Source organism: Lissotriton vulgaris, chromosome 12 (assembly GCF_964263255.1).
Source record: "Lissotriton vulgaris chromosome 12, aLisVul1.2, whole genome shotgun sequence".
Classification (NCBI taxonomy): Eukaryota; Metazoa; Chordata; class Amphibia; order Caudata; family Salamandridae; genus Lissotriton; species Lissotriton vulgaris.
The window spans coordinates 693,509,695-693,536,467 of record NC_141700.1 but is presented as its reverse complement, the minus strand read 5'-3'; the positions used below and the strand labels follow the sequence as shown (position 1 = coordinate 693,536,467).

Genomic DNA, 26,773 nt, shown 5'->3' with positions numbered 1-26,773 from the left:
GAGAATTTAAAGACAAATAATGCAGCCTATATCCACAGGCTACACTGTCCAGTACTTCAACTAGAAATTCCACCAAACAACACCACACACAACACACCTGCCCAGTTTCTACCATAGAGAAACTTGCCTCCACCAGTAAAAGACTCTGGAATGCATGGACAGACAAGCCCCATAGGCTGCCATTATGTGGCTTAAATATGATACTGTGCCTTTAAGAGAACTTTCCAGAACTTTCTCCCAGTATCCCAGAATGCATAGCAGGTCCCTCTTACTTTCAGTTCTTTTTTCCGGCTTCTGCTAACAGGACCCTAGCATTGAGCTCTCCCTTGTTTCAAGGGTTTATTGGATTTTTGTCACTTTTTTGGATAAAAGTGTTTGAGAATATATTTCTTGGTGCTTCTCTTCTCTCCTGTGTGTTGGGTCAGGCTTTTTAGGGCTCTAAAATGCCTGGTCTTTTCGACAAATGCCCAGCATGTGGAAGGAAGAAGGCCAAGAGTGATCCACACGACGTCTGCATCGTCTGTCTTCCTGACACACATGTCCCTGAAGACTGTGACATCTGCCAGCAGCTTTCAGCAAGGACCCTGAGGGACAGGCTGAAGATTAGGCTTCAAGGCCTTGAAGAGAGACGACTGCAGGCTGCAGGTAGGTCTGGGCAGGCTGGGAAGGTTCCCTCTGCCTCTGCTGAGGCCTCTGGGGGGCTCACCAGAGGCAGGAAGACCAGCAAACAGTCCCGGTCTCTGTCGGCGTCGATTGCATCGACGACGACATCGAGAGGGATGATGACGGTGTGTTCCCCATCTCCCCGGGGCTCAGGGTCGAGACGGCGTGAAGATTCGACATCGAAGGGCCTGGATAGGCCGCTGTCGAGACCACCGTCGACGGCATCTCCATCCTCATCGTCGATGTCTGCGTCGACCTATCGACGTTGAAGACGGAGCGACAGGCATCGGCGCTCGCCGTCGAGGCGACACCGCCGGTCGCCGTCGAGACGAAGGTCGGCCTCGAGGGGCTCCTCGACGTCGAGGACCTCGAGAAGGAGGAATCGGCGCTCGTCGTCGAGAATGGAACGGTCGACGTCCCGGAGGCGGCGTTCGGCGTCGAGAAAGAAGAGGTCGACGTCGCGGAGGCGGCGTTCGGCATCGAGGAAGAAGAGGTCGACGTCGCGGAGGTGGCGTTCGACGCCAGAGTCGCGGAGGCGACGTTCGACGGCGGAAAAGCGACGCTCAGCGTCGAGAAGGAAGAGATCGGCGTCTAGGAGTCGCTCCAACTCTCCTAAACGGCGCCATAGGAGTTCTGGCGCCAGAAGTCAGGCAGGATCTAGTGTAGGATGCAAGAGAAAGCGAACGCCTGCTGAAGGGGCTGGGTCACAGTCCCCTTCGCCGAAGGAGTCACCGGGCTCGGTGTACTCGGTTGTGTATACACCAACTCGGCCGAAGTTGCCCCCTCCTCCTGTACCTAAGGAGGACCCTCCCACCAACCCTCCACTTCCGCCAGGACGACCACTACCACCTCTTCCACCGCATGGGCCTGCCCCTTGGTCAGTGATACCCCCGGTCCCTCCGCCGAGGTCGACGTCATTGCCTCCTCCGCTGACACCTCCTAAGGGGACCCCTAGACCTAGGCCCCAGGAGGAACCGAGGAAGACGCCCCCACGGAAACTTGTTGAGCGTCCACGGGCCAGGAGATCACGCTCTCGCTCTAGGAGGCAGGAGCGATCGCGCCAAAGGTCGTCCACGCGGTCGAGACACCGCCATAGGAGGCACAGATCTCGCTCTCGCACGAGGTCCTCAGGGGCCAGGGACTACTCTCCGACCTTGTCGGGATCACCGGACACGAGGGTGTCGCCGATTGATGACCTGGTGGCGTTCCATGATGTCCTTTTGAGAGGCGCTGCCAAATTGGGCATATCTTTGACGGTGCCCACGCCTAAGACATCAGTCATTTTCGAGACACTGCACCAGAAACACCTGTCTCGTCCACTGCTGCCTCTGGTGCCGGGCCTGGAGGAACTGGCCAGGGACCTTTTCCTCACCCCTGCGGTGACTAAGGCGGCCCCATCGAGATTGCTGAAAAAATACCGGGCTCCCGATTCGGACCCGGCCTTTCTAAGGGCGGAACCTCCTACGGATTCGGTGATTGTACAGATGCACAATACCACCACAATGTATTACCTCAACAATCAGGGGGGCTCGAGATCACGCACTCTGTCGCAGGAGGCGCAGACGATCTGGCACTGGCTTCTGGCCAGAGGACTGACGATAACGGCTACCCATGTGCCAGGTGTGCAGAATGTTCAGCGGACGCACTGAGCAGACTGATTCAGGAAAACCACGAATGGGTCATAAACAACGAACTACTAGGAGAAGTCTTTGCAAGGTGGGGAACTCCAGACGTAGATCTGTTCGCCACCGCCGAAAACAGCAAATGACAAGACTTCGCCTCCAGGTACTACCAGCAAAGGACGCTGGGGAATGCGTTATGGATCAACTGGTCGAACAGCTTTCTGTACTCTTTTCCACCCATTCCCCTGATTCCGAAGGTGCTCATCAAGCTGGCCCGGTCCAGGGCTCGGATGATACTCATTGCCCGGAATGGCCCAGACAGTGGTGGTTCACGGACCTGCTTCACCGGTCTCTCCTTCCTCACATTCGGCTGCTGTGCAGGCCAGACCTTCTCACGAAGTTCGGGGGACAGATGTTACACCCCAACCTCTCGTCTTTGAGTTTGGCGGCATGGCTCCTGAGATAGTGCAATATGGCCATCTGAATCTGCCCGAAGATTGCATGGACATAATGAAAAAGTCTAAGAGACTTTCCACTCGGACTTCCTATGCTTACAAGTGGAAGAGGTTCTGTATCCGGTGCCAGTATAAGAACCATGACCCGACGACGTGCAAGAAAGATGTCATCCTCCCTTACCTTCTACATTTGGCGCAGTCTGGACTTAATGTTCATTCCATTAAGGTTCATCTCGCTGCATTGACTGCCTACAGGAAATGCCCTTCACAGACTTCCTTCTTCCAGATCCCTGTGATCAAATATTTTCTGGAAGGCTTGAAGAAAGTATTCCCTCCTGTCAGGCTTCCTTCGCCTCATGGGAACTTAATGTGGTGCTGTCCAGGTTGATGAAGGAACCTTTTGAACCTATTCATAAGGCTTTGTTGCAGCACCTGTCCTGGAAGGCGGCGTTCCTCCTGGCCATTACATCGGCCCGCCGGGTGAGTGAAATTCAGGCGTTGTGTTGCCAAGAACCTTATCCTGTATTTCATGCTGCTAAGGTTGTCATGCGTACTCACCCTAAATTTCTTCCCAAGGTTACTTCTGATTTTCATGTCAACCAGACCATAACTTTGCCTACGTTTTTTCAGAATCCTTCATCTCCAGCGGAAAGGTCTCTCCATTCCCTGGATGTTAGGAGGGTGTTGAAATTTTATCTGGATAAAACCAAAGATATTCGTAGGTCTGACCAGTTGCTTATCAATTATGGATCAGTCAGGACGGGTCTTGCTACCTCTAAGCAGTCCATTTCTAGGTGGATTGTGTCCTGCATACAATTGTGTTACCAAAAAGCTAATAAGACCTTAGAAGGTAAGCCTAAGGCTCATTCCACCAGGGGCAAAGCTGCCACGACAGCCTTGCTCTGTAACGTGCCGATTGCTGAAATCTGCAAAGCAGCCACTTGGAAGTCGGTTCATACCTTTGCTAAGCATTACTGTCTGGACACTGATGCCAGGGCAGATGCTCAGGTTGGACAGGCTTCGTTGCGGAATTTGTTCGCACAATAGTGGTGTTAATTTCTTTCTCCACCGCCGCTTTGGTGTGGGGTTGGGCTTGCCATTCTATTCACTAGATTATGACTATACACAGAGATCCCCTACTACAGAAGGAGTAGTTTCTGTCCTGTAACTCCAGTTCTGTAGTAGGGGTATCTCTGTTATAGTCCTAAGCACCCGCCCTCCTCCCCGGTGGAGATAATTCTTCATGTAAGGAATGCTACAGGTCTGGCGTGCTACGCCTTCAAAAAGAACTGAAAGTAAGAGGGATCTACTATGCATTCTGGGATACTGGGAGAAAGTTATGGAAAGTTCTCTTAAAGGCACAGTATCCTATTTAAGCCACATAATGGCAGCCTATGGGGCTTGTCTGTCCATGCCTTCCTCTCTATCATTCCAGAGTCTTTTACTGGTGGAGTCAAGTTTCCCTATGGTAGAAACTGGGCAGGCTGTGTTGTGTGTGGTGTTGTTTGGTGGAATTTCTAGTTGAAGTACTGGACAGTGTAGCCTGTGGATATAGGCTGCATTATTTGTCTTTAAATTCTCTCTTAAATGTCTTTGCAGTTTCTGCATGATTTGACAACTTAAGAGATTATTTTTGATTGCCGGGGTCCACGCACATGGGCGGGACTATTCACTAGATTATGACTATAACAGAGATACCCCTACTACAGAACTGGAGTTACAGGACAGAAACTACTCCTTTCCCCTTTCCCATAAACTAAATAGTTGACATTTTCCTTTCAACAGCATACCAGAAACATCATAGTTTCGTAGAGGATTTGATTTAGTCTTTTGCAAGTCCTACCTACCAGTAATCGCCCAGACCTTAGTTTTTTTGCTGACATTATCTTTAAGGATTATATAAAGAGATGCACTAAAGACTAGGGCACGCGTGTATGCAGTAAAATGTAACAAAAAATCAGGTGGTAATCAAAATGTACAAATTATAAAAATATAATACGATAATATAAAACTCATACAGTTCATACAGCAACCATAGAGGGCTTAAGAAAGAAAGGAAATATATGTTGTATCCAATTTGGTAGGAGCCCAAAAAGACAATTCCTCCATAAAAAGAACAACAGCACAAGGCTCATTCTCATCTATCCATCTCACTATCAAAAGTAATAAAAACATTTACATGTGTTTGGAGCATTGATAGCACTGTTAATGATCAAACTCCTATGCTCCTGTGCCAGCCTAATTGGAAAACGAGGTAAACTCTTAGCAGGACAGAATGGTTTTAAATTAAGTGCCAAACATTCAGCTGCATCTACAGAGGGTCCTGCCTACACATCCTTCCTTTCCAAAATCTTTGAACCTTGATTCATTCATGGGCTTCTCAAAACTATGCAGGAGAGTCGGTAGGGGTAATAGACGGAGACGTGACAACAGCAGGATCAGAATGCAAGTCCGATTAGGAAAACCTCTAACTCAAGGGGAAGTTTAGCAACCTCCCCCATTTTGAATCATCAGATGTCCTAAAATGAGGAGCCATATTAGAAGAGAGTACCAACTTTTTATTAGTGAAGGGGGGTGATTAGGCATAGGTGTCTTTTTAGAGATGTTGAAAACAGGACGGCCAGCCGACCTGTCTCCCATTCTGGAAGGTGCTGAAAGATTGCGAATATGATTCAGACACTGTTGTGGACTCTCTCCAGGAATGCCCGCATCTTTTGCTAGACATGTCCTGTTTCCCCCGTCATGTGTGATATGCATTGTTTTTTGCGACTGTTGAAAAGCTTGTCTCTCTTGACTGCTGTGGCCTTTCAAATCCTATTGCCTGATGCCCTGTTTACCACTCCTGCTGTGCACTCCTTGCTTCTCAACACTGTTCACGCTCCCTCTGCCGGAGATGCACTCTATTTAGTTTCAAGTTGAAGTTTTATTATAAAACATGCGGGGTCATTGAAGGCAATGACATGCACAAGAAGGACTAACCAAAGAGGCAGATAGCAGTTAAAATCAAAGTGAGTTAGTGCAAATCTATTTCCAGAAGTTATCCTATAGTCCACTTAGTAATACAAATTAATATGTGCTAAATGTTTGACTGCATTATAAACAGAGGTGAAGGAGTGTGTAGTGTGTGTAGGCCCCACGTAATGAGTCACAGAGACTGCAGCTGCTGTTCAGGAAAACGGTTTAGTCAGAGAGGGAGAGCCATGCGTACACTCCGCCCAGGGCCCGCGTTCACACTGCGTGCACTCACGTTATCCCATCATTCACAGCGTGCGTCACGTGGTTGCCGGGCACTAGACCGCGACCCCACCCATCTTCCCTCTTTAACAACAACACAAAAGAGTAACCGAAACAGGCCTTTGCTTACATAAGTAATGAGTTACAAGAACAATGGGTTTACACATAGTCTTTGTGTGGTGACTCCTCAGCGGAGGAGCCCTGGAGGTAACCATTGCTGCTGCGTCTAGGGTCACTTGCTGCACAATTTGGTTGGTGGGGCAGAGTGAGGGAGAGAGAGCGAAGAGAGAGAGCTATATATGTAACGCTGCCCAGAGGCTGCAATGAGGTGATGGGTGAGGGGACACCCAGGACACTTCTACGTGGTGATCTCACTATATTTCTTTGGCCGCACCACTATCCTGCCTGTCTGGGTGTGTGTAAAGAAGGCCTGCTCCTCGTGTGTTTCCCTTACTTGTGAACTGGTTTCCATGGTACTCTCTCCCTGGCCACTGTCTTGTGAGGTGGAAGCCCTTTGCCTAAAATCTGGGTTGTCTGTGTGATTGGGCTCCTGAGGTGGTGTGTGCTGTGTTGAATCATCGTTATTCCTCATTCCTGTGGTCTCGGTATCACCTCCTGCCTCCCTCATCGGGCCACCAGGCCTGGTGTCAACAGGGGATGCGTCGTTGTCGAGATCAGAGTCCACTCCATGGGCTCCCGCCCTTGTGGTGGCGCCATTGGTTTGCCACTGGATCACTTTGTTGCACTTCGTCATTCTACTGTGGGACCATACTTTGCTGTCGCTCAGAAGGGCCGATCAGGAATAGAGTTCTCTGATTTTAGGGGCCTGCTGAATTTGCTTTCACCTTTCTACCCTAAGTGGTCCAGTTTCACTCTACCCAGTCTCCCAGTGCTAAGGAGACTTCTCGCACTCCATCCTTCCTGTCGTAGTTGTCCTTGTAGATATTTTGAGCTCTCTATGTTGCTTCGGACCACTGCTAGTGACCATTTGCTTTGTAGTTTCATGCCCATCCACACTAGGTTGCCTCTCGTAAACGGTTCTCTACCTCGTAGTATCCAGAAAGAGCTGTATCCCATTAGGGTGGGCGTGATGCGATAGGCCCGCACAGTGTTCTTGATTTCGGTTTCCCAGGGCTTGCCCACACTGATGGCTGCTTGGACCGAGCCCATGATTACTCGGTTAAACCTTTCTGCTAGGCTGTTACCTGCGGGGTGATACACCGGTGTATGTTTGTTCCTGATTCCATTTCTCCGGATGGAGGCTGTCCATTTCTCCGAGGTGAACTGGGGACCATTGTCGCTTTCGGAATTCCTTCCCTTAAGAATGTATTGGTTAGTAATGCAATGACTGCATCAGTGTCCACTTTGTTGCAGATGTCCACCTCCTACCACTTGGAGTATCTGTCAACGAGGACGATAACATATTTGAGTACCCCCCACAAATCCAGGATAGGGCCCAATATGTTGACTGATAGCTATTCCCAGGGGTTGCTCGGAAAGATGAACTCACCCTTAGGGGGTCTCAGCATTATCATTGATTTGTCTGCGTTGGCGCATTACTGGCATGCTCGTATGTACTTTTCCACAGAGTTGTCAACGGCTGGCCACCAGTACGACTGTTTCATCCTCCTCCTTGATTTCACGATTCCTAGATGACCTTCATGCAGTATGGTGAGGATGCGATCCAGTAAATCCTTCGCGGGAATTACTTTGTCTCCTCTGAATAGAAAGGTGGCGTCATCGCTGAGGGACACTTAATCGCGCATTTCCCAATACTTCCGGAAATCGTCCTTCAAGTACTTCTTCCCCGGGCCAGCCCTGAGTGATGAAGGTCTTCACTTTGGACAGGTCCTGGTCATTTTTGTAGGCTGTTTTCCAGTCCTCTGCACTGATAATAGTCTCTTGGTCTGCCAGGAGTGCCACTTGGTACTCTTCCTATTCGCTGTGGGGTGGTACACACTCCATAGCAGTGGACCGGCTGAGGAAGTCCGCCGCTTTGTTCTTGTCGCCTGGCAAGTAGAGCTGCAGTTATTAAGGAAGACAAGGGACCCCTTTATAAATAGCTAGCTATAACATAGGGAAATTAATTGAAGTAAGGAAAATATAGCTAGAAAAGGATATCTATCTACATATCTATACCAACTTTCTAGTAAACTGAGTAATTCTCATAAAAAAACAAGGGACACCCTAATAACACAATATGGACACTGTGTGAGTATATAGTGATATATATTAATTAATTTAGAAGAATAGCATTTCATATTTTATGTTGTTTTTCATCAGGTAAACAATTTATGATTCATATACAATCGTTTTATAAAGCAGATATTAACAGTCAATATATACAAATCCAATAACGGACGGAGCGTTGATTCAGGCAGTGCGGCAGATGTCTTACAACACGCGTTTCAGCATGCGTGTGCATGTTTCAGCAGCAGCATGCAAGCATAGTGGAGAAGTGTGGCTCAGGGGTTAGAGGCGGCAGACCCGGAAGCTGAGATCGGTCCTGGACCAGGGTTCAATTCCCCGCCTCGGCGGGTCTTGGGCTCAAAAATTCCACAGACTCGATAATTCTCGTTCCGGTGCCTACTCAACTCACGGGTTCACACTCTGCGACTCTGGGCAATAGCTTGCTTAATCTCCACTACGGCCCCTCGCGGCGGGATGCCTGGCTTTCACCTTGTGGATACCCTGCTGGGGTTATCTCACAGGGGAATACCAGGACGGGTTCCCAAGGCAAGCGCCTTGATGCCTTCGGGTGATACGTGCGCTATATAAATCGCAATACATTTACATTTACATGCACGCCCTCATCAGGTAGCCGTCTATTGCATGAAGCAGCCCATTTCAGAAGAAGAATCAGGATGTAATGCAGCTTCAAACATTTTTCATAAGAGGTATAGCAAACATGACGAACAGCAGATGGGCACAAACGTCTAGAGTTGGTATGGGTGGAAAACAGTGACTGTAACGAACCAATTGTACTATATTTTTGATAAACGCTGTAGTCGGACGATTCACAGTTTCTTCTTGCTCGATTCAATAGGTTAGCATTGTCGTTCTAGATAGATTGAAGGTCGAACATGATCGTAGGACGGTTCATAATCGTTTCACGATTTTAACCGGATTGATGCATCAAGAAAAACGATGATTGTAATGCACGAGGAGCCGACGATACGCTCCTGAAGTTATCGGGATACTCTGGTGTAAAGCGTCGCAGGCAGCGTGTCAGCTAGAGATCCAACGGTCCGAAAAAAAAAGTAGAGCTGCAGTGTCATCTTGGCAATGCGCGGGGTGGCTTTCACGTGGCCGCTGGACGTGAGGACTTTTATCAGTGGTTTATGATCTACTCTGAGGGTAAACCATGAGTCCCATAGATGCTGCTGAAACTTTTCCATGGCCCAGATGGATGCCTTGCAGTGGAGCGGCCTCACAGATGTCTTTCTTGATAGTCTCAAATTCTATTTTGATTCCGAAGTCAAGCTGAATGTGTTCTTTTCCTTCAATAGCTGGCGCAGGCTGTGAGTTTTGGTTGCGAAGTTCCTGACAAATTTGCTATAAAATTCTGCTAATCCCAGGAAAGAGCAAACTTCATCTTTGGTTCGTGGTCTGGGCACTGACTTGGTGGCATCTGCGTTGGCCTTCTTCGGTGAGATTCCATTTTCGCTGATCTCATGCCCAAGGCACGTGACTGTGCATAGACCAAACTTGCATTTCTCCAATTCTGTAATGAGGCCATTTGCTGAGAGTGTCCGTAAGATCGCTCGAAGTTTGGCCTTGTTCTCTGTTTTGGTTTTACCCATTATGAGTAGGTCGTCTTGGAAATATAAGACGTCGCTGCAGTCTTTGAACAGCTTGTGCATTAGTTTCTGAAATACTGACGCCAGCCCGAATGGCAGTCGCCGAAAACGGTAGCAGCCGAATGGAGAAATGAAGGAAGTCAACTTCCTGGACGACCGGTGAAGCAAAATTTGATGGTATGCGGCTGTGAGAGCTATCGTCGAGAACCACTTGATTCCTTTGGTTTGGTCCAGTTTGTATTTAATTTTGAACATCAACATGTTCTTTATACAGTGCACGCTGAACAGGAACCCGGTTCCCCAGGGCCAAACTCTGAAGCTCTGTTTGTTACACGGCAGGCACTGTTATGCACTCCCCCCACCCCCCCCCACCCCCCCGCCCCCCAACCCTAACTCATTAGATACTTCCGAGGGCACCTGTTCCATGCACTACCCCCTCCTACATTGGCACACACAGTATTTTGCATCTCCACAGATGCAGGTGTGGTGCACTTTTCCCTCCCACTCGTTTAATTGCGCTCTCATCATCATCCTTATTTGGCGTGAATCCACAGTTTGAAACCACTGGCGCTGCAGTGGTTCATCACATCAAATATAATCACTACACTGCAAATAAAAATACAAACGTAAAAAAGATTGTAATTTTCCACGCCAAGAGCTCTAACTTTCACAAATATAGACCTATTGCAAACATTCCAGTTTCAAATCCTAGCTTTTTTATTAATAGTCAACCGGCATGCACTGTGGATGTGGTTTAAATGACAAACTCTTCCCGATTGTCTAGGAGTAAGATGCGAATAAGCAAGCCTGGTCCGCAGCTTGCCTGCCTCCTGTAATTGTGCAACAGTGGCGGGAGCCAACATTGTAATTTACAACACCAAAGGCACAAACTCTCTCAAATGCGAGGCCGAGTGTATTCACCATTGTGTTAATATAGACTTCATGAATTTGTCGTTGATACGCTATTGAATTCAGTCACTCTCATGGTTCCCGGGCTCAGGTATTACTTTGCCCGATAACTTAATTCACACTTATACATGCAGGGCGCTCCGGGTCAGACCAAGATTTCCTTCTCTGTCCTCTCGCCAGTCCGACTGGATTATTGCCTGCTGCTCCGGTAGCCAAATCTTTCAATTTTATAAGTTTATGTTTATGTTTTTTGCGATTTTTATAGCGCGCAACTACCCAGGGGTGTCTCGGCACTCAGTATACAGAACGATAGCTATGGCAGAAAAATTATTGTGAAAACAACCAGGTTTTTAATTTCTTCCTAAGTGGTTGTGACTTCTGTACACATGTTTCCTGGCTGCACCCAGTCACATACCCTCCAGGTACTCTTATTTTATTTTATTTCACTTTACTTCAGGGTGTCAAGTGGGATGCATGCCAACACGTCTTTAGGTTTCTGGTGCCAAACTCTAAGATATCTCTTATTGTTTTTAATGTTTGGCATTTCATGCTCAGATATTGCTTTGCTGGCTTCTGGTAGGATTTTTTTAGTTTGTATTACTTTTTCGGGCGTTAATAGTAAGTGCTATCTATCATCGCTGCACTTCTTCTTTGTGTTGCCTGTTGAATATTGTAGTTCCACTACTGTTTCAGGTTCCTGTTAGTAATCTAGTTTTTCACTTACCAGGTTCACTGTTTACTCTCTGGTACTACAGCTTGGTAAATAATACACAATTACTATGCATAATGTTCGACTGCCAGCCAGTTGGAAAGAATGTTGTGCAGGAACACATGACAGCCGTGCTGTGCATTCAAAGACTAAGATCTTGTTTTTTCTTGTGTCTTCGGTACCCCTGTTTTGCTACCTACCCACCAGCTGTTTTAAAAATACTCCTGAGATAGATTTTTTTGGGATGTACACTGTTTCTGTGTCTGCTGACCCAAGTTCTGTCAAGTGACCCAATCTGGTTGTAATAGATTTATATTAAACACTGTTGTAGTTGATTTTAGTTTTCAGGCAGTTTGGTTGTTGTTTTGCATGTGGTTTTTTTTGGCTTGGCCTGTGTCACTTGCTCGAATGGAAGATGCATAACCTCTCACCTTCATCCTTTTGAATAACAAACACGTCCTGCTTTGCTAAGCACACTGCAGGCTCATCCAAGACTTGTTAGCACTATATATAAATGCAATTACAGTTACAGTACACCACATCCTGCCACTCAACACTAGGAACAAAAACACATGGGTAAAAGATATTGCTGTTTACAACACCAATAGACCAACTCTTGCAAATGCAAGCCTTATTGCATTGCCAATACTTGTTTAAACTTGACTACCAGTTCGTTGTTTGTTGCAAAGTCATGTACAGTGGTCAGTAACCTTTAAAGGCCTTTCCTTGTGTGCTTAACCCCTTCCATGCTCATGACGAGCCCAGCTCGTCATGAGGCACGGTTGAGCTGTGCTGATGACGAGCTGAGCTCGTCATGCAAAATGATCATCAAAAAAAGTCAGCACAGGAGGGGAAAACACCTAGCAGCCAAGGTGTTAATAGTATAACAAATAGTCTTCATCAAGTAAATTTGATAGATGGCACGTGATCAGTTACAGGGTGTCCGCATTAACTTTATAAAGTTCACGCTACAAATTAGAAATATACCGGTTAAATAAGAAGGGGCAAACATGCACCCTTGTTTAAGGCCAGAGCCAAAGTATACTTTTCTAGAAAGCCTAGTGCCGTCACCAAGTTTTACCCGCAGCCACATATTTGTATACAGGAGTCATATAGCCCTATTTGCTACTTTTTTATAGTGCCTCATGAGAGATGGGTTCATTCCAAGCTAAACTCTTTAGGCCATCTTCCTGGGTGTCTTCCAGTAAAAGGTTGGCTGTTTTAAAGATCTTTGTATTTGTTTCGACTACGTTATTTTAAGGAAGATGGCCGCTCTCTGTGTGATGTTCAATGCCATAACTGGCAATATATTTAATCACAGAAAGACTTACTAGTGTGTAGTCAATGATTGAGTTTATCTTTGCATTGATCTGAGTCCACGTAGGAGGATGATCTTCCTTGTATCGGCCATTTAGTGCTCTTAATCTAAGCAACGGGTAGGTCAATTTACCTCCCATCAGATCCTTCCACTTCCTTCTCAAAATAATTATTATTATTAGGGGATACTTGAGCGTTGATGACCCACCTTCTAGTTTTGCTGCCTGTGTACACTTTTCATTATTGACCACTGGCCCAATTTTGACATCAAGTTTCACCTTTATATAAATTGCAAGACCTCCTCTAAGCCTCCCCCTTGAATTCACTATGCCCGCCAGGACGTTAAATTCTTGAAAACCTGGGATGGGTGGTGTGTTTGCAGATCAGGTTTCCTGCAAGGTTATCACTTTGAAGTGTTGGAAGTATGCCAGTAGGTTTGTGTCCATGATCTAGGACCTAAGGCTATTCACATTCCACATGCAGATGTTCATAGTGGTCTATTTTGTTGGTTCATAACGTGTAGCATATCTGTTTTGGTCATGTGATTTGTTGATATTGACAGACATTAATTGTGAATTGTTTGTGTACAAGATGCATTTAGTGTTATTTTTTAGAAGTATGTAAGCACACTGAAATCCATTTATGTTGCTTTTGAACGTGTGGAATGTCAGATATATTGATATATGTTTTTTATCCTTTCTTTATATTTGTAGCAATTTCATGAAGAAGCGATGAAACATATAGAAACTGAGCAGGCTGTTGCCAGAGAGATGTCTGACTTGGTGGTGTACTGCAATCCCATGAGCAAAACCAAGGAGCACTTGTGTAAGATATCTGCAATTATTGTGGATCTAGTGACCTCCCTGTTGATATGAAGATACTTGAAAGTCTGGTAACGGAAGGATAACCTGAATTGTGTGATATGTCGCCACTATTTATGTTTGTGGTGTCATGAAGAACCGTGCGCTGCTGTTAAAACAGGTAAAACTGTATCAATGCACATTTTAGCCCTAATCCCTACTAGACACTACCCGCATTTGTGATAATTGCCCCTGCTAAAGAATGGGATAGTAAATTGAGCAAAGTAGACGCATAACAACTTGAAGCATGTATTCCCTATTATGTAGCACAGATTTGTAAATACTCTGCTGTAGGAAGCCGAATCGTTACACAGATGCTGCTAAGTTCATAATTCTGGAATCCTGGCACAAGCAGCAAAGCCTTTAACAAAACAAATTGCATGTGTACAAGAAAAGCAATACGACCACTGTATTATAGTTAAAAAAAAAATAAGGAAATATTTAATTAAATGATCATAAAGATACCTAAATCTGATGCAGGGATCATGAGTTCTAAAACAAACAAAATTATTCTTTAATCTAAGGCAGGCATTGGAAGTAAAACAAAAAGTACGCATACGAATGAGCTGGCAATGATTCTCAAAACCAGCCATGACAGGGTGGCAATGCATTCATTTTTGACACTGAAGCAAAGCAATGTCCCACGGAATTGGTTTTAAAAGACAATATGGTTTGGTAAAATATTTCCCTTTAAAACTCATTTTTTCACAGCAAAATGTCATTGTTTGAAAAGTAGGTGATGAATGCAAACATCCAATTCCTCAAGATTTGTTCAGTAACATCTTCTTTAGTGCTCCAAAAGTAACCAGAGTTTCAGGCAAGGCTTCCTAGGCATCAGCTCAAGGGTTCATGTAAGAACAAGCTTTTCCCTAATCCGCGTCTGTTTCTGAACCAAAGGTCCAGTCACCACTAGTCCAGCTGTTTGTTTCTAGGCATTTGTAGCTGTCACCAATCAATAAAGAAGCACTTCCACTAATTAACAAAGGCATACTTATTGCCTTTGTAAGTGCTTGTTCATTGTTGCCAAGAACAACCTACATACGTTTGTTAGTGTGTGTATGGTGTGTTTGTATGAATGTATTGCCATAGTGCAAACCTAGCTGCAAAGAAGCAAAGTTCTGCATATCAATAGGGCATCTGGAAATGTGATAATGTGCTCATTGGCCCATGTTACCATTCAGGTTAATTTTGCAGTGAAACTGGGTAATAACACATGGAAAGACATGAGAGGTTGAGAGAGTGAAGCAGACAATTTGGGAATGTTGTCCTGGAAAAATATAATGCAAAGAGATGAAGATATAATTTTTGTTCCGCTAACAACAAATACCTACATTAATAGTGGCCTAAATATGTGAAACTCTGACAATGGTAACATCTTTAGGATTACATTTCATTTTCAACAGCAAATATTTATCAAGAAAAAGACAGGTTTCCACCAATCTTCAAATTTCATATACAAGAAAACATAAACTTAGTAACAAATTTCCTCTCGTGTAAGTTGAGAGTTGAATGTCCTATCACCCCTTAACTGGAGAAAGAACATTGACAACATCTTGTGGTCCAGCCAGACCAGGATCTAGGCTTCTCACATAACACTAGTGTTGTATTGTTTGCATTGCCTTCTTTCTCTCACACAGGCAAACCAGCTTTTAATAGACCATATTTGATATGACAACCAACATGCATCAGCGTGGTTCAGGTTCGACTAATAGTAGGAAAAAAGTATCCGCCAAACCCAAGATACCCCAGACAACCATGTAATCAGTACACAGGCCTTACCACACGTACCTCCCGTACAACGCATTGGGCTATAATTGAACAACCAAATGCACTTTCCACTTAAAACACAATACACAACAATTGTACTTTGCCTTTGCCGAACAGAACAGAACCCTACTCAATCACCAAAGCCACATAGCCAGCAAAGTGCTGAAAGCTCAACAGCATTTTTTTAATCGTGACACCAACATACATCTTGTAACCATTTGGATAAAGTTAGCTTTCATATATATTACTCACATGCACAACAGTGCCCAGCTACTTATTCCTGTCTAGAAACAATCTTTATCGGCCAGGCAATGGTAACTGCTTATACCTTAGTGGAAAATGGCAAAGTCCTATTGGCACACCCGTCCATACACATAACACACTACAAAGATCTTAATCTGGATCAAACATATTTTACCTTAACATTAACCATCACAAACCATTAGTAAAGTAGACACTGACCAAATGTATACTAACCAAACTCAACTAAATAAACATTCACAATCAATGGAAATTCCAGAACCCTATCAAAAGGGTGCCAGGAAAATGCTGATGACATCACACAACTAGCAGGTCTAAACAGATCAGAGCAGGCTATGATGTTGCCTGCACTCTCAATAGCCAGAGAAACCAGGTGAAGTATAAGTTTAATTCCAAAGAATAAGGATAGTTCAGGATTTCCAGAACTCTTCCAACCCATCTGCCTAATGAGACTCACAAACAAAAGGCTGTCTGAAAAATCCACTTTTCTAGCAAAACCAAGTGAAATTGTGACAACTGTATGGGTAATGTTTACTGATTATTAAGGAGACATTTTTTCCTGATTTGGTGTGTCTAGAATTTTGCAATCAGTTCTTGTGAAGCTAAGCACTGGTTCATAAAAGCATCAGTCAAGACAAATATAAGGAAGTCATAGTCTTTATTTTGGGCTGATATTGACGAAAGTGTTGTCTCTGTTTTCATACTCCATTTTAGACCTGTCAGCCTGATGGTGGTCTTACCCCAAACATTTTTATTTCTCCCATCCTGTGTTGCTGAATTCATTTTTATTGGCCTTAGGACTCTGCGCTCTTTACTACTGCTAACCAGTGCTCAAGTGCTTGTGCCCACTCCCTAAAACATCACATTGGCATACACCTAATTGGTATATTTAATTTACTTATAAGCCCCTAATAAAGAGATATACCATATACCCAGGGCAGGTAAATTAAATGCTACGAGTGCGCCTGCAGCATTTATTGTGCCGCCAACTTAAGTAACACATGTCTCAGGCCTGCCATTGCAGCCTATGGGCAGGTATAAACTGCAAATTCGACTTGGCAAAATCGGCTATTTTCCAAGCTTGAAAACTCCCTTTCTTAGTGCATATAAGTTACCCTTGGGGAAGGCTGTAATGTATTTAAAAGGTTGAACATGTATATTTAAGTTTTATATGTCCTGGCATGACAAAGTCACTAATTTGTTTTTTACTACTCTGAGGCCTACCACTCCCATAGAATAATATTGGATTCCCTTATTACATTTCATAAGTGAAGAGTGTTTGGAAAGAGGTAAGAATATCACGTTTGGTGTCTAAAGAATTGTGATTTAAAATCCTCCTAAATGGTAAAGTCGGATTTTATGTCACAATTCTGATAATGCTACTATTAGAAAGTTGGCATTTTCTTGTCCTAACCATTTGGTGCCTTTGCTTGTTTCCTGGTCAGATGATTTGGTGTAGCCAGCAGTGGTCCTTTGTGTATTCCTCCCAGACAGCTACAGAATAGGGTAAAGGGGTGCTTGCTGAGTGAGGCATCCTGGCAGAGCAGTGCGTAGCCCCACTTGCACTTCTGTTGACACTGCCTAAGGACACACACAAAGAACTTCACACTAGTCTTTTGTGAATTCAGACATTGTGGGTGCAAAGCTAGGAGGCAGGAAGTTCCAGAGAGGCGCTTCTATGGGGCAAAAACTTGAGAAATTTCTGCCACTACAAAGGTGGCGCCAGGTATATAATTATGACCCAAAGACTCACTCTTCAGTTCACTTCTGGACCTACAGAGGACTTTCAGAGGACTGCCCTGCTGCCTGTGGCCTGCCGTGCACTTCAGAGAACTGCCCTGGGGCAACCAGACGGCTACCCTGCTGCTTGAGTCTTGATTTTCTGCTTGAACCCAAGACTACCAGAGTGACTCGAAGGGCTAGTTGGCTGGCCTCCTGATCAGAGCCTAAGGAGAAAAAATGGCTCTTATCATCTGGGAGAGTTCTGATCCTCCAGGTGGTGTCCATCCAATCCTAGATCCTTGGAAGTTGTGCTAAAGGTGACCAGATAGCCCACATCCAAAACTTGGGAATTTTCTCCCAAAACTTTCTCCCAAAACCAAAAGTAGTCTAGAACCTACCTGCTCACCAACCTGCCCATGGTGAAACACTAGTTGGCTTGACTTTGTTGTAGCTCCCGCTGCTTTCTTCTCCGCAGCAGCAAATTCTGTTAAGCAGCTTCTCTGTGGAACGGTTTCCGACCTCCTGGAGCCCTCAGATACAAACTGGAGCTTTGTCCTGCTGGAGGTTTTTGCCTTCCAAAAAAAGAGACTAGGTCTGAACGTAGAACTCTTCACCACAACTTTGTCCATTGGCTCCCCGACAACGATGCCTCTTTCTCAAGCACCACCAGCGGCCTTGCCCACTGAATTTTACTGTCCTTTTTTCACTGAAATTACTTGTAAGTTTGAAGGTAAGCGGAGACTGGGCCAAATGCACTTTCTGTATCCATGCCGTGCTTCATCGCAGTCCGCCATAACTTTCACTTTGCCCCAGTCTCTCTCAACTAGATGTCCCCAGTTGGAGCTTTGATTTTGTAGTCGCTAGATTTCACTTAAAACATTTAAAAAATCATAACTCTGGGTCTAGTGATTTGATGTTTGTAATTTTGGTGTCAAATAATTTATTTAATCTAACTCCTATTTTTCTAATATTTATGTGACTGCATTTGATCCTATATCCATGTGTGAAATAATGCTGAACATGCCTTTCTCACTTCAGTCTTCTTATGTTATAACACCATAAAAATATCTAGGAAAACCTTAGGAAAGGTGTAGGAAATTCGGGCATGCTCAAGTAATCTGTTCCCTAACCTTGGCAAAAATGTAAGTAGACACTTCTCAGTTCTTCTGAAATGTGCAGTGAGAATTAGACCTCTTGTCTGGTCATCTAGCTCCGATAGCTGTCTCTGATAATTGGCCACTATGGCAGTGAGGCAGGAAAATTCTATTGTGATGGAAGCTTATGTATTTCAGGTGTTCAGCACCTGAAAACGGTGGTGCACCCGAAACGTGTTGTACTTGTTAATTTGACCCCACAATGATGTGTGGAAAGAGATTTTATTTGCAAAATGTGTCTACAAATGATCATTTGAATCTTCACTCAAGAAAGAGAGCTTTCAAATGGGGAGAAGTGATGTAAAGTAAGGCGACCAATGTAGCGCTCATAATGTGAGCAAGAAACTCCAGAAGATTCCGCTCTTTGAAGTTGAAATAAGGAGCAACCTGCAGGAGTGCCAGAAATGTGGCACCCACGAATATACCTCTTTTTACCCCATTTTTTTCCCCGCAGGGAATTACAACGCTGTAACTACGCATACTATTACCCCACAAGTCGTAACAACGACGTGCGGAGGGGGGCGCTGGATGTTTGAAAAGTATAATTTACTATTCTAACTCCAGTCTGTGCGGACAGTAGGGAAGGTGTTGGACTTTAAATCCAACACCTTCTGCCCCCTTCGCAAGTTGTTGTTCCGACTTGCGGAGAAATGGTATGTGTGGTTACAACGCGGTCGTTCTAACAACTGCGTTGTAATTCCCTGCAGGGAAGATTTTTGTGGTAAACATTGTTTACCAACATCCACATCTTTGACAAAAGTACATCTTCTTACAGCTTTGACACAAATACATCAACTTATATAGAGAGAACTTAAACATGGTGCTACTTGAATTAAGATCACAAAAGGTAAACCGCTGGAGTGGGGGAAGTCAGATATTGCTGATCAAATACCCACAATGTTCAGAGAGTTTACATAGAAATTCGGAATTGTGATTAAATCCTCAACAGTCTACCTTAGTGTCAGTGGAATAGTCCTGATTGCATAATATATGTGAAACAAATACAACTAAAGTATTGTTTAAGGTGCGATTTGTTTTAATGCCATTTTACAGAGTATACTCATTATGTCATGGGGGGGAGCACTTATTAACCCCTTCACTGCAGCGGCTATTCCGCCGCAGTGCTAAGGGGGCAGGGCGGAAATGCGGCGGGCGCATGCTGGTGATGGAACCGCTCCGTCACCAGTGTCGGTTGCGCTGTGCTTATGATGGAGCTGTTCCGTCATGGCCTTGCCCGCTCAATAGAACGCTCAGCGCAGGCGCGGAATCCGCACTGCGCAGGAGCGTCGGGCGGGCCATGACTGAACCGCTCCGTCATCAGCACAGCGCCAGCGCGGCTGATGACGGAGCGGTTCCGTCATCAGCAGGGGAGGAGTTAAGCAAGCAATTAAATTTTGGCTATCCCACTGCTTCCCAGTTGCGCACCTCGGATTGGTGAGTGATCTGACTCCTCCTTTTGTGTTATTGAGGAATGATGGCAGCCAGGAGAACATGGGCCTGTATGTCACTTGCTTATGCTCTTAGAGTGTAGCTGTACCCCCACCAGCAGCTGTTGTTGAGGTATATCTCAGCCAAGTGCACATGAATGCATGGCCCTTTACTTATGAGGATGAAACCATATCAACCATGGCAAGATGGCCTCTGATAACTAGAAAATGAACACCTCTTCTGGGAGTTGGTAGGGAAATGGCCACCAAACCTCCACATTTCAAGCATGTTATATTATTTAAACTTATTAAGCTTGCGAATACACTAGGGTGTCTTGGGGCTGAATTTAAATGCAAACACAAATGAATCATGGCCTAACTCTGGAAAAGCCAGGTTTTAAGACTCTTCATAAAAGATGATAAGGAATTTGCGGATCTAATGTGCAACGGGAAAGAGTTCCAAAGTTTTGTAGTTCCTTAACTCAGGCTTTGACCACCCCAATTGGAAGTACGGAACCTGGGCACAGTCATGAACCTAGCTTCAGTGGAACGAAGCTGTCTACAGGGGTGGTACCGATTGAAAAGATGTATTTAAAAAAAAAGGGGGTCCTTCGTTATTTAGTGCTTTGTAAGCTAAGCACAAGGTCTTGAACGTAATGCAACTTGCCACCAGAAGCCAATGCAGCTTCTGAATTTCTTTGGAATCTGATTGATATTTGGGAAGATTCAAGAGGAGCATAATTAGATTGCATGTTTTCCTATATCCCTGCGCAAGTGTTCCAAAAAAATGCAGAACAGAAGAGGAAAGAAGCACTCAGAAAATTCACTCCATACAGAGACGTCCATCTCTCCAGCATCTGCAATTGTGCCCATTAGGACAAGGCTTTCATCGCCTTCTTCGGTGGTGTTTTCTGTGCTTCTTTTGTGCTCATGGTACTCTTCACATAAAGTATTCATGCACACAAGAGAATGTATTTTGATTGGCTCCTGTTATCAAGTTGCACCTTTCTATTCTGAATCTGTAATATTGCTCTGAGCCCAGGTGCCAACATTGTTTCCCACTGCACCATGTCTACTTAATGTCCAGGTCATCCTTTATCATCAAAGCTTTTCGGACTTGGGATTTATTTTCAGACTAAAAACCATTTGACTATGTGAATTTCGAGATACATTACAGGTATCTTATTGCTTCCTTTCTTAAATTCTTTTTATAGGTCACTCATGTCCATACAGATGTGGTTCATTGTGATGACAACATTCTGAGCATTGGGCCTTACAGCTTTAATTCGTGTTTGGTATTCCTGACTTTACTCACCTGCAATGCAGGTTTCAGTTTGTTAATTCATGCACTCCTTCTTCAAGCAAGGGAGTTAATAATTATCACGTTTAAGTGGCAATGCCTGTGGCTTATGACCTCTATTTTTGCAACACACACGGGATTTTTATCAAACGTGGTGGCTGTGTACGAGATCATACAAAACGAGCAGAAATAATCTTAGCCAAATGTTTACCAGAGTCGAAAAACGCACCTGCAGCAGGCGATCAAAAAAAGGTGACCCAAATCCGTGCATCGTACAAATCTGAGTGACTAAACAATGACAAGGTCCAGGCAGACATCAAAGCAACAAAACCATCAGAATGCTTTCACACATGTTCTTGAGAATGCATATCAAAAAAGAGAACTAAACACATTCCGCCGACCACGCGTGGAGGGTCACCAAATAACGCAATACTCGATAAGTACAAAACACTTGTGCTACCAAAATATAATACAGATGAAACCTCATACAGGAAACGATGGGAAAGTAGCACCATCGTAGACTTCACCTGACTATGGGGCAGATTTACAAGCCCCTTGCGCCACTTTTGCGCCACTTTTCCCATGTTAAAAGTGACGCAAAAGTGGCGCAAGGGGCTTGTAAATCTTCCCCTATGAGTGTACATTAGGATAAGGGACACATTAGTCACTAATAAGACCCTAAGCTGCACAGACACACAGTAGGCGACAGCAAAGAATGCGCCTTAGGTCAATGCAGCCAGCAACCCACGTGCCACTGATATCAACTCCACCGGAAGTGACCATGGAGTGACTGCATCCATCGGGTACATCAGACGGGTGGGGTCTAGCAAGATGTTTTATGCAGGCTTCTTTTGTGTTTTATGACTACTTGCTTCAAAGCCACATTGTGGGAATTGAGTCTAGTCAGTGGGAATGCAGAACACGTTTTAATGTATTTTAGATTGTCCGTGTCTGTGTGTGGTTATGCAGTTGGGGTGGCAGCTTTTGGATTACCCAAATGCGGTGTTTGAGGGTGGCATGTTCATAGAATGGTACCTGCATGCACATGTCATAGTAAGGCCTAGTCTTCCTTGGGTTTTAGAAAAAATGGCATGATCAGCAGCCCTTGAGCTGCTTTTTTAGATGTAATTCACGTTATGATGGCGAGGATGAAGGATTTTGTGGCTAGCTAGTTTAGTGTTGGCTAGATGAGGCCCACAGTGTTCTAGTTATATAGTGACATGAAATGCATCAAAGCCAATGTTTAGAATGGCTGAGAACATTCTGCATTTTGCAGAGCAATCAATCAATTATTGAGTCATTTGTAGAGTGCACTACATACCCGCAAGGTTCTCAAGGCGCTGGGAGGGGGGTGGGGGCGCTACTGGTCAAACAGCCAGGTCTTGAGTAGCCTCCTGAAGGTCAGCAGGACTTGGGTCTGTCGTAGGCTCAGTGGGAGGGTGTTCCAGGTCTTGGCGGCAAGGTGGGAGAAGGACCTCCCGCCGGTGGTTGTTCTTCGGATGTGAGAAACGGTGGCGAATGCGCGGTCGGCGGAGCGGAGCTGGCGGTTAGGGATGAGGAAGGAAAGTCGTCTGTTGAGGTAGGCTGGGCCGGTCTTGTGGAGTGCCTTGTCAGCATGGTTGAGGAGATTGAAGGACATCCTCTTGTTGACGGGAGCCAGTGCAGGTTTCTCAGGTGGGGGGTGATGTGTCTGTGGCATGGTACGTCGAGGATGAGTCGTGAGCTTGGTCGGGGCTCCCGCGTAGAGGGCGTTTCCGTAGTTGAGACTGCTGCTGACGAGGGCCTAGGTGACTGTTCTTCTTGTATCTGTCAGGGTCCACCTGTAGATATTGTGGAGCATGTGGAGGGTGTTTAGTGGGGGCACTGTTTAGTCATCCAATGGTGGAGTGCCTCTTAAGGACAAGCTACTAACATGGCTAGAATCAACAAAAAGCAATTGCTTGAATTTAAACCGCAGCATGTGATGGATGGACGTTTAGGGTTTGACGATATTGTGGCACTCGTTAAAGGTCAATATTGGACTTCCTGTCCATCTACACATTCACTGAATCAATGACTCTGGTGAGGTTCCAGTGTTTATCTTTAGTCCAAAATGTGTCTTGATGCCACTAAATGGTACAAAGGCCATCTCTTTATACAGTGGTTGGCCAGCACCTTCCTCCCTCCTACAGTGTGTAATTTCCGAATCTTGGGTGATATGGTAGTGATGCTTCTTTAGGCCATCACACACAATCCTACTGTCACTACCTTGAGGGTATCGGGTAGTCCACTGAACCTAGCAAACACAGTCTCAAATGTTCAAAAGTAAAGAACTTCTGTTTCAGTGTTCTGCTTGCCTTAGCTGCCCAAGCCCTCATAATTATCTGTAACACTGCATTACTACACTCTATACCATGCAAAATCGCCCACTGCTTTCTAAGACATACTACGTGTGAAATAAGCCAGTTATTAAGTATCATAAACTACTTATCTATCTCTTTTTAGCAAAACCTGACTTCAGAGAGATCCGATCCTTCGCAGAAACAAAAGCAGACAGCATTGCCAAGCAGAGGTCCGAAGAGCTGCTGAGGTACAACCGCAAGGCGCTTACCAGGGTATACCCGAAAGGACAGCGCTTGGACTCCTCCAACTATGACCCCTTCCGGCTTTGGATTTGTGGCTCTCAAATGGTAGCCCTGAATTTCCAGACTCCAGGTACACATTTGCCAACTCTGTACCAGCACTGTGTTCTTGAAAACCACCTACCACTGATGCTGATGTGATTTTAAGAACTTATTGATCCTCAGTCACATAATATGTTAAGTGAAGTGTCAGTAATACGACTTGAAACACGACCTTTGACTGCAAGCCTCAAACCTTACAAAGTAAGTTGTGCTAACTTGAGGCACCTTCTAAGCATTCTAGTTTCTTTGATTCATGTGGTTCATGCATTTAGAGATCAGCCAATGACCACACTATATGTTCCCTGGACCTGCCAGTGCTTGTTTGAATGTTCCAGCTGTGCCCAGCCCTCATTAATGGAGGTATTAATTATTAGGGGTGCTTGTTTACCAGCCCATGCTTTTCTACAATGTAGAGGCTGCAATTAGAGGCTAGTGTGCTTATGGGACTATTCTGCCCTCCCCTGATCCACCCCCAGTAGCTGAACTATCAAGATTTCTCTCCTGTGTGACAATCAAAAAGGGGCTGTTCTAACGCCAAGCTTGGTTGCATGAGCACTCTCAGCACAGATTCTACACAGCCCAGAGGCACTGGCTTTAAATGTAAGGATCAGAAGGTCAAACCCTAGTCATTTATGACACACTGTATGACCTTGGATTGGTCACAGTATTCCTTATACCTACTTTCTTCTTTTTAATGGTGGGAGCAAATAAAGGCAGTGAAACACTAAGCACAGAGCTGTAAAGTAACATCAGGGGCCATATTACAGATGGTGTCGGGGGGCGCAATGGGCGTTTGCACCCTCTTTGTGCACCCCTGAGGCACTTTGGTATTATAGAAGGGGACGCAGATGCTTGTGCATCCCCCTCTATAATATTGGTAGTGCTGGTGCACTTAAAGCGCCAGCGCTATCAGCAGAGGGTGTTCCCTTATTTGCATAGGGGTGTGCCCTATGCAAATTAGAAAATTATATTGACTCTGCACCCAAGCATATTACAGACGCGGGCGCAGAGTCAAAGAAGCCCTCAGGAGGCACATTGACAGTGCTCCATGTAAAAGGTGGCACACTCTCTGGGCACATACTGACAGCAGCCCTCTGCAGGGGGTAAAGTGGGTCCCAATTGACCCCCCCCAGACATCCACATGCAGGCGCTTCCAAGGGGATCTCTAAAGCCCTTTGAAAGTGCTGCTCCGTGTTCTCAAATGAACGCACTGCCCTGGGGGCAGCACGAGTTTGTCGCTGCCCTGGGGGCAGCGCATACAACATAATGGGGCACATTATCACTGTTTGCGCCCGGCGCACCATTTGAAAGGTGAGCTGGGCGCAAACATTGATAATGTGTACTACAGCCCTAGGTTTGTAAGGGTAGTGTCTGAATGCTAGAAATTTGGGTGGTCGCTGTGTGGAAAGAATATTGCAGGAAGGAAGGGAGGCAGCTAGTGAGGGGAAATAAAAATATGTAAATGCAGTTTAGGAGTCACATACTGCCTAGATGCCAAAGGACTTCAGCCTCTAAACCTGACCCATATGCGCCTCCACTTTCTCCACAGACCGATACATGCAAATAAATAATGCACTCTTTTCCACCAATGGGCTAAGTGGCTATGTTCTGCAGCCAGAGTGTATGAGGAATGATTCCTACAACCCACAGCCAGGGGCACGCCCCATCGCAGAGAAAATGAATCTGACTGTGAGGGTAAGACAAAAAGTTATCCAAATTGAATGATATGATTACGCACTCACAAAAAGTCTCTCATCGATTACTTAAGAACCATCCACTTGCTCTCCTTCCTAGGTCATTGGTGCCCGCCATCTGCCGAAGACTGGCAGAAGTATCGCCTGCCCATTTGTGGAGGTGGAAATCTGTGGTTGCGAATACGACTCTGGAAAATTCAAGACAACTGTAGTGAGTAAGTATTTGGAGAGAGGGCAAGATACAAGTACACTTTGGCACTGTTAAGTTCTCTGTCAAATTATGTGATCCAAGTGCTTCAAAAACATTGTACCCTCTGAACTAAAAGGTGTGTGGGTCATCTACTTGAGAGAAGACCATAAAACAAAGGGTCACCTTTAGCTGATGAGGCAAACCTACTAGAAGGTAGTTAGCTATCACTTGGTTGTAGTTCATTTTGCTGTAAGTTATTTGTGCTTCAACAAGAGGCGAGCCCGTCTAAAATAAAAAAATAAAATCTCTGTGTTGCTTTAACAGCTTATTTAATATCACTGCTGAAAAGGTTTGTTAGTGAAATAATGTTGCATGGTCATTTCTGAGTTCCTTCAGTGCAGGCCTTGCTCCCAAATGGTTGTAGTGTGTTAACTCAGGGACTTTGAGGGTGTGGTAAGTGACAACACTAATTCATATACATCCCTATGTTATAACCTGACTTCGGAAGTCACTTGCAGAGAACGCAAAAATACAATAGAGTGTAAAGTTTATTTGTTCTCTTTCAGTTGATTCAATCAATTTCTTGTGATGTACAGTAAACATGTGTTTTCCAAGGCTGAATCAGGTACATGACAATGCATAGATTAGCATAGGTTCATAGCAATATTTGTTTCAAATATTTTCTTTTGTTTTTACGCACTTCAAACATGAACACATAATGTGGTCAACTACGTGAGACACATCAAGATTGAAAAATTGCCAAAGTAGTATGAATATAGGTGAATAACCCTGACTCACGATAGAGATAATCACAACTACATGCTTGGATGTGAATACTGTGATGGTATGGACACCGTAAATAAGTTTGTTCCATGCCTATGGGTAATGTTACTTTGCAGAGCTCATTGAGCTCGGATTAGGAAAGAAGAATAATTAGATACAGGCAAATACCAAACGTTGAAGAGGGACTCTTTTTGGGATCTGTTCAATATGGTCTTTAATCATGTGAGTTGAGACAAGATAGGG

The 26,773-nt window shown here is 44.9% G+C and overlaps 1 protein-coding gene across 2 annotated transcripts in view; it reads left to right on the top strand.

Annotated features, from left to right (window-relative positions):
* The window catches only part of PLCG2 (phospholipase C gamma 2), a 448,457-nt gene that overhangs the window by 369,061 nt on the left and 52,623 nt on the right, over positions 1-26,773 (top strand). For both annotated transcript variants that reach the window (XM_086945888.1, XM_086945889.1), the window contains 4 exons: positions 13,423-13,534; positions 23,685-23,894; positions 25,413-25,558; positions 25,658-25,772. In XM_086945888.1, coding sequence (XP_086802014.1) covers positions 13,423-13,534; positions 23,685-23,894; positions 25,413-25,558; positions 25,658-25,772 — 583 coding nt within the window. The remainder of the gene's footprint in view (positions 1-13,422; positions 13,535-23,684; positions 23,895-25,412; positions 25,559-25,657; positions 25,773-26,773) is intronic.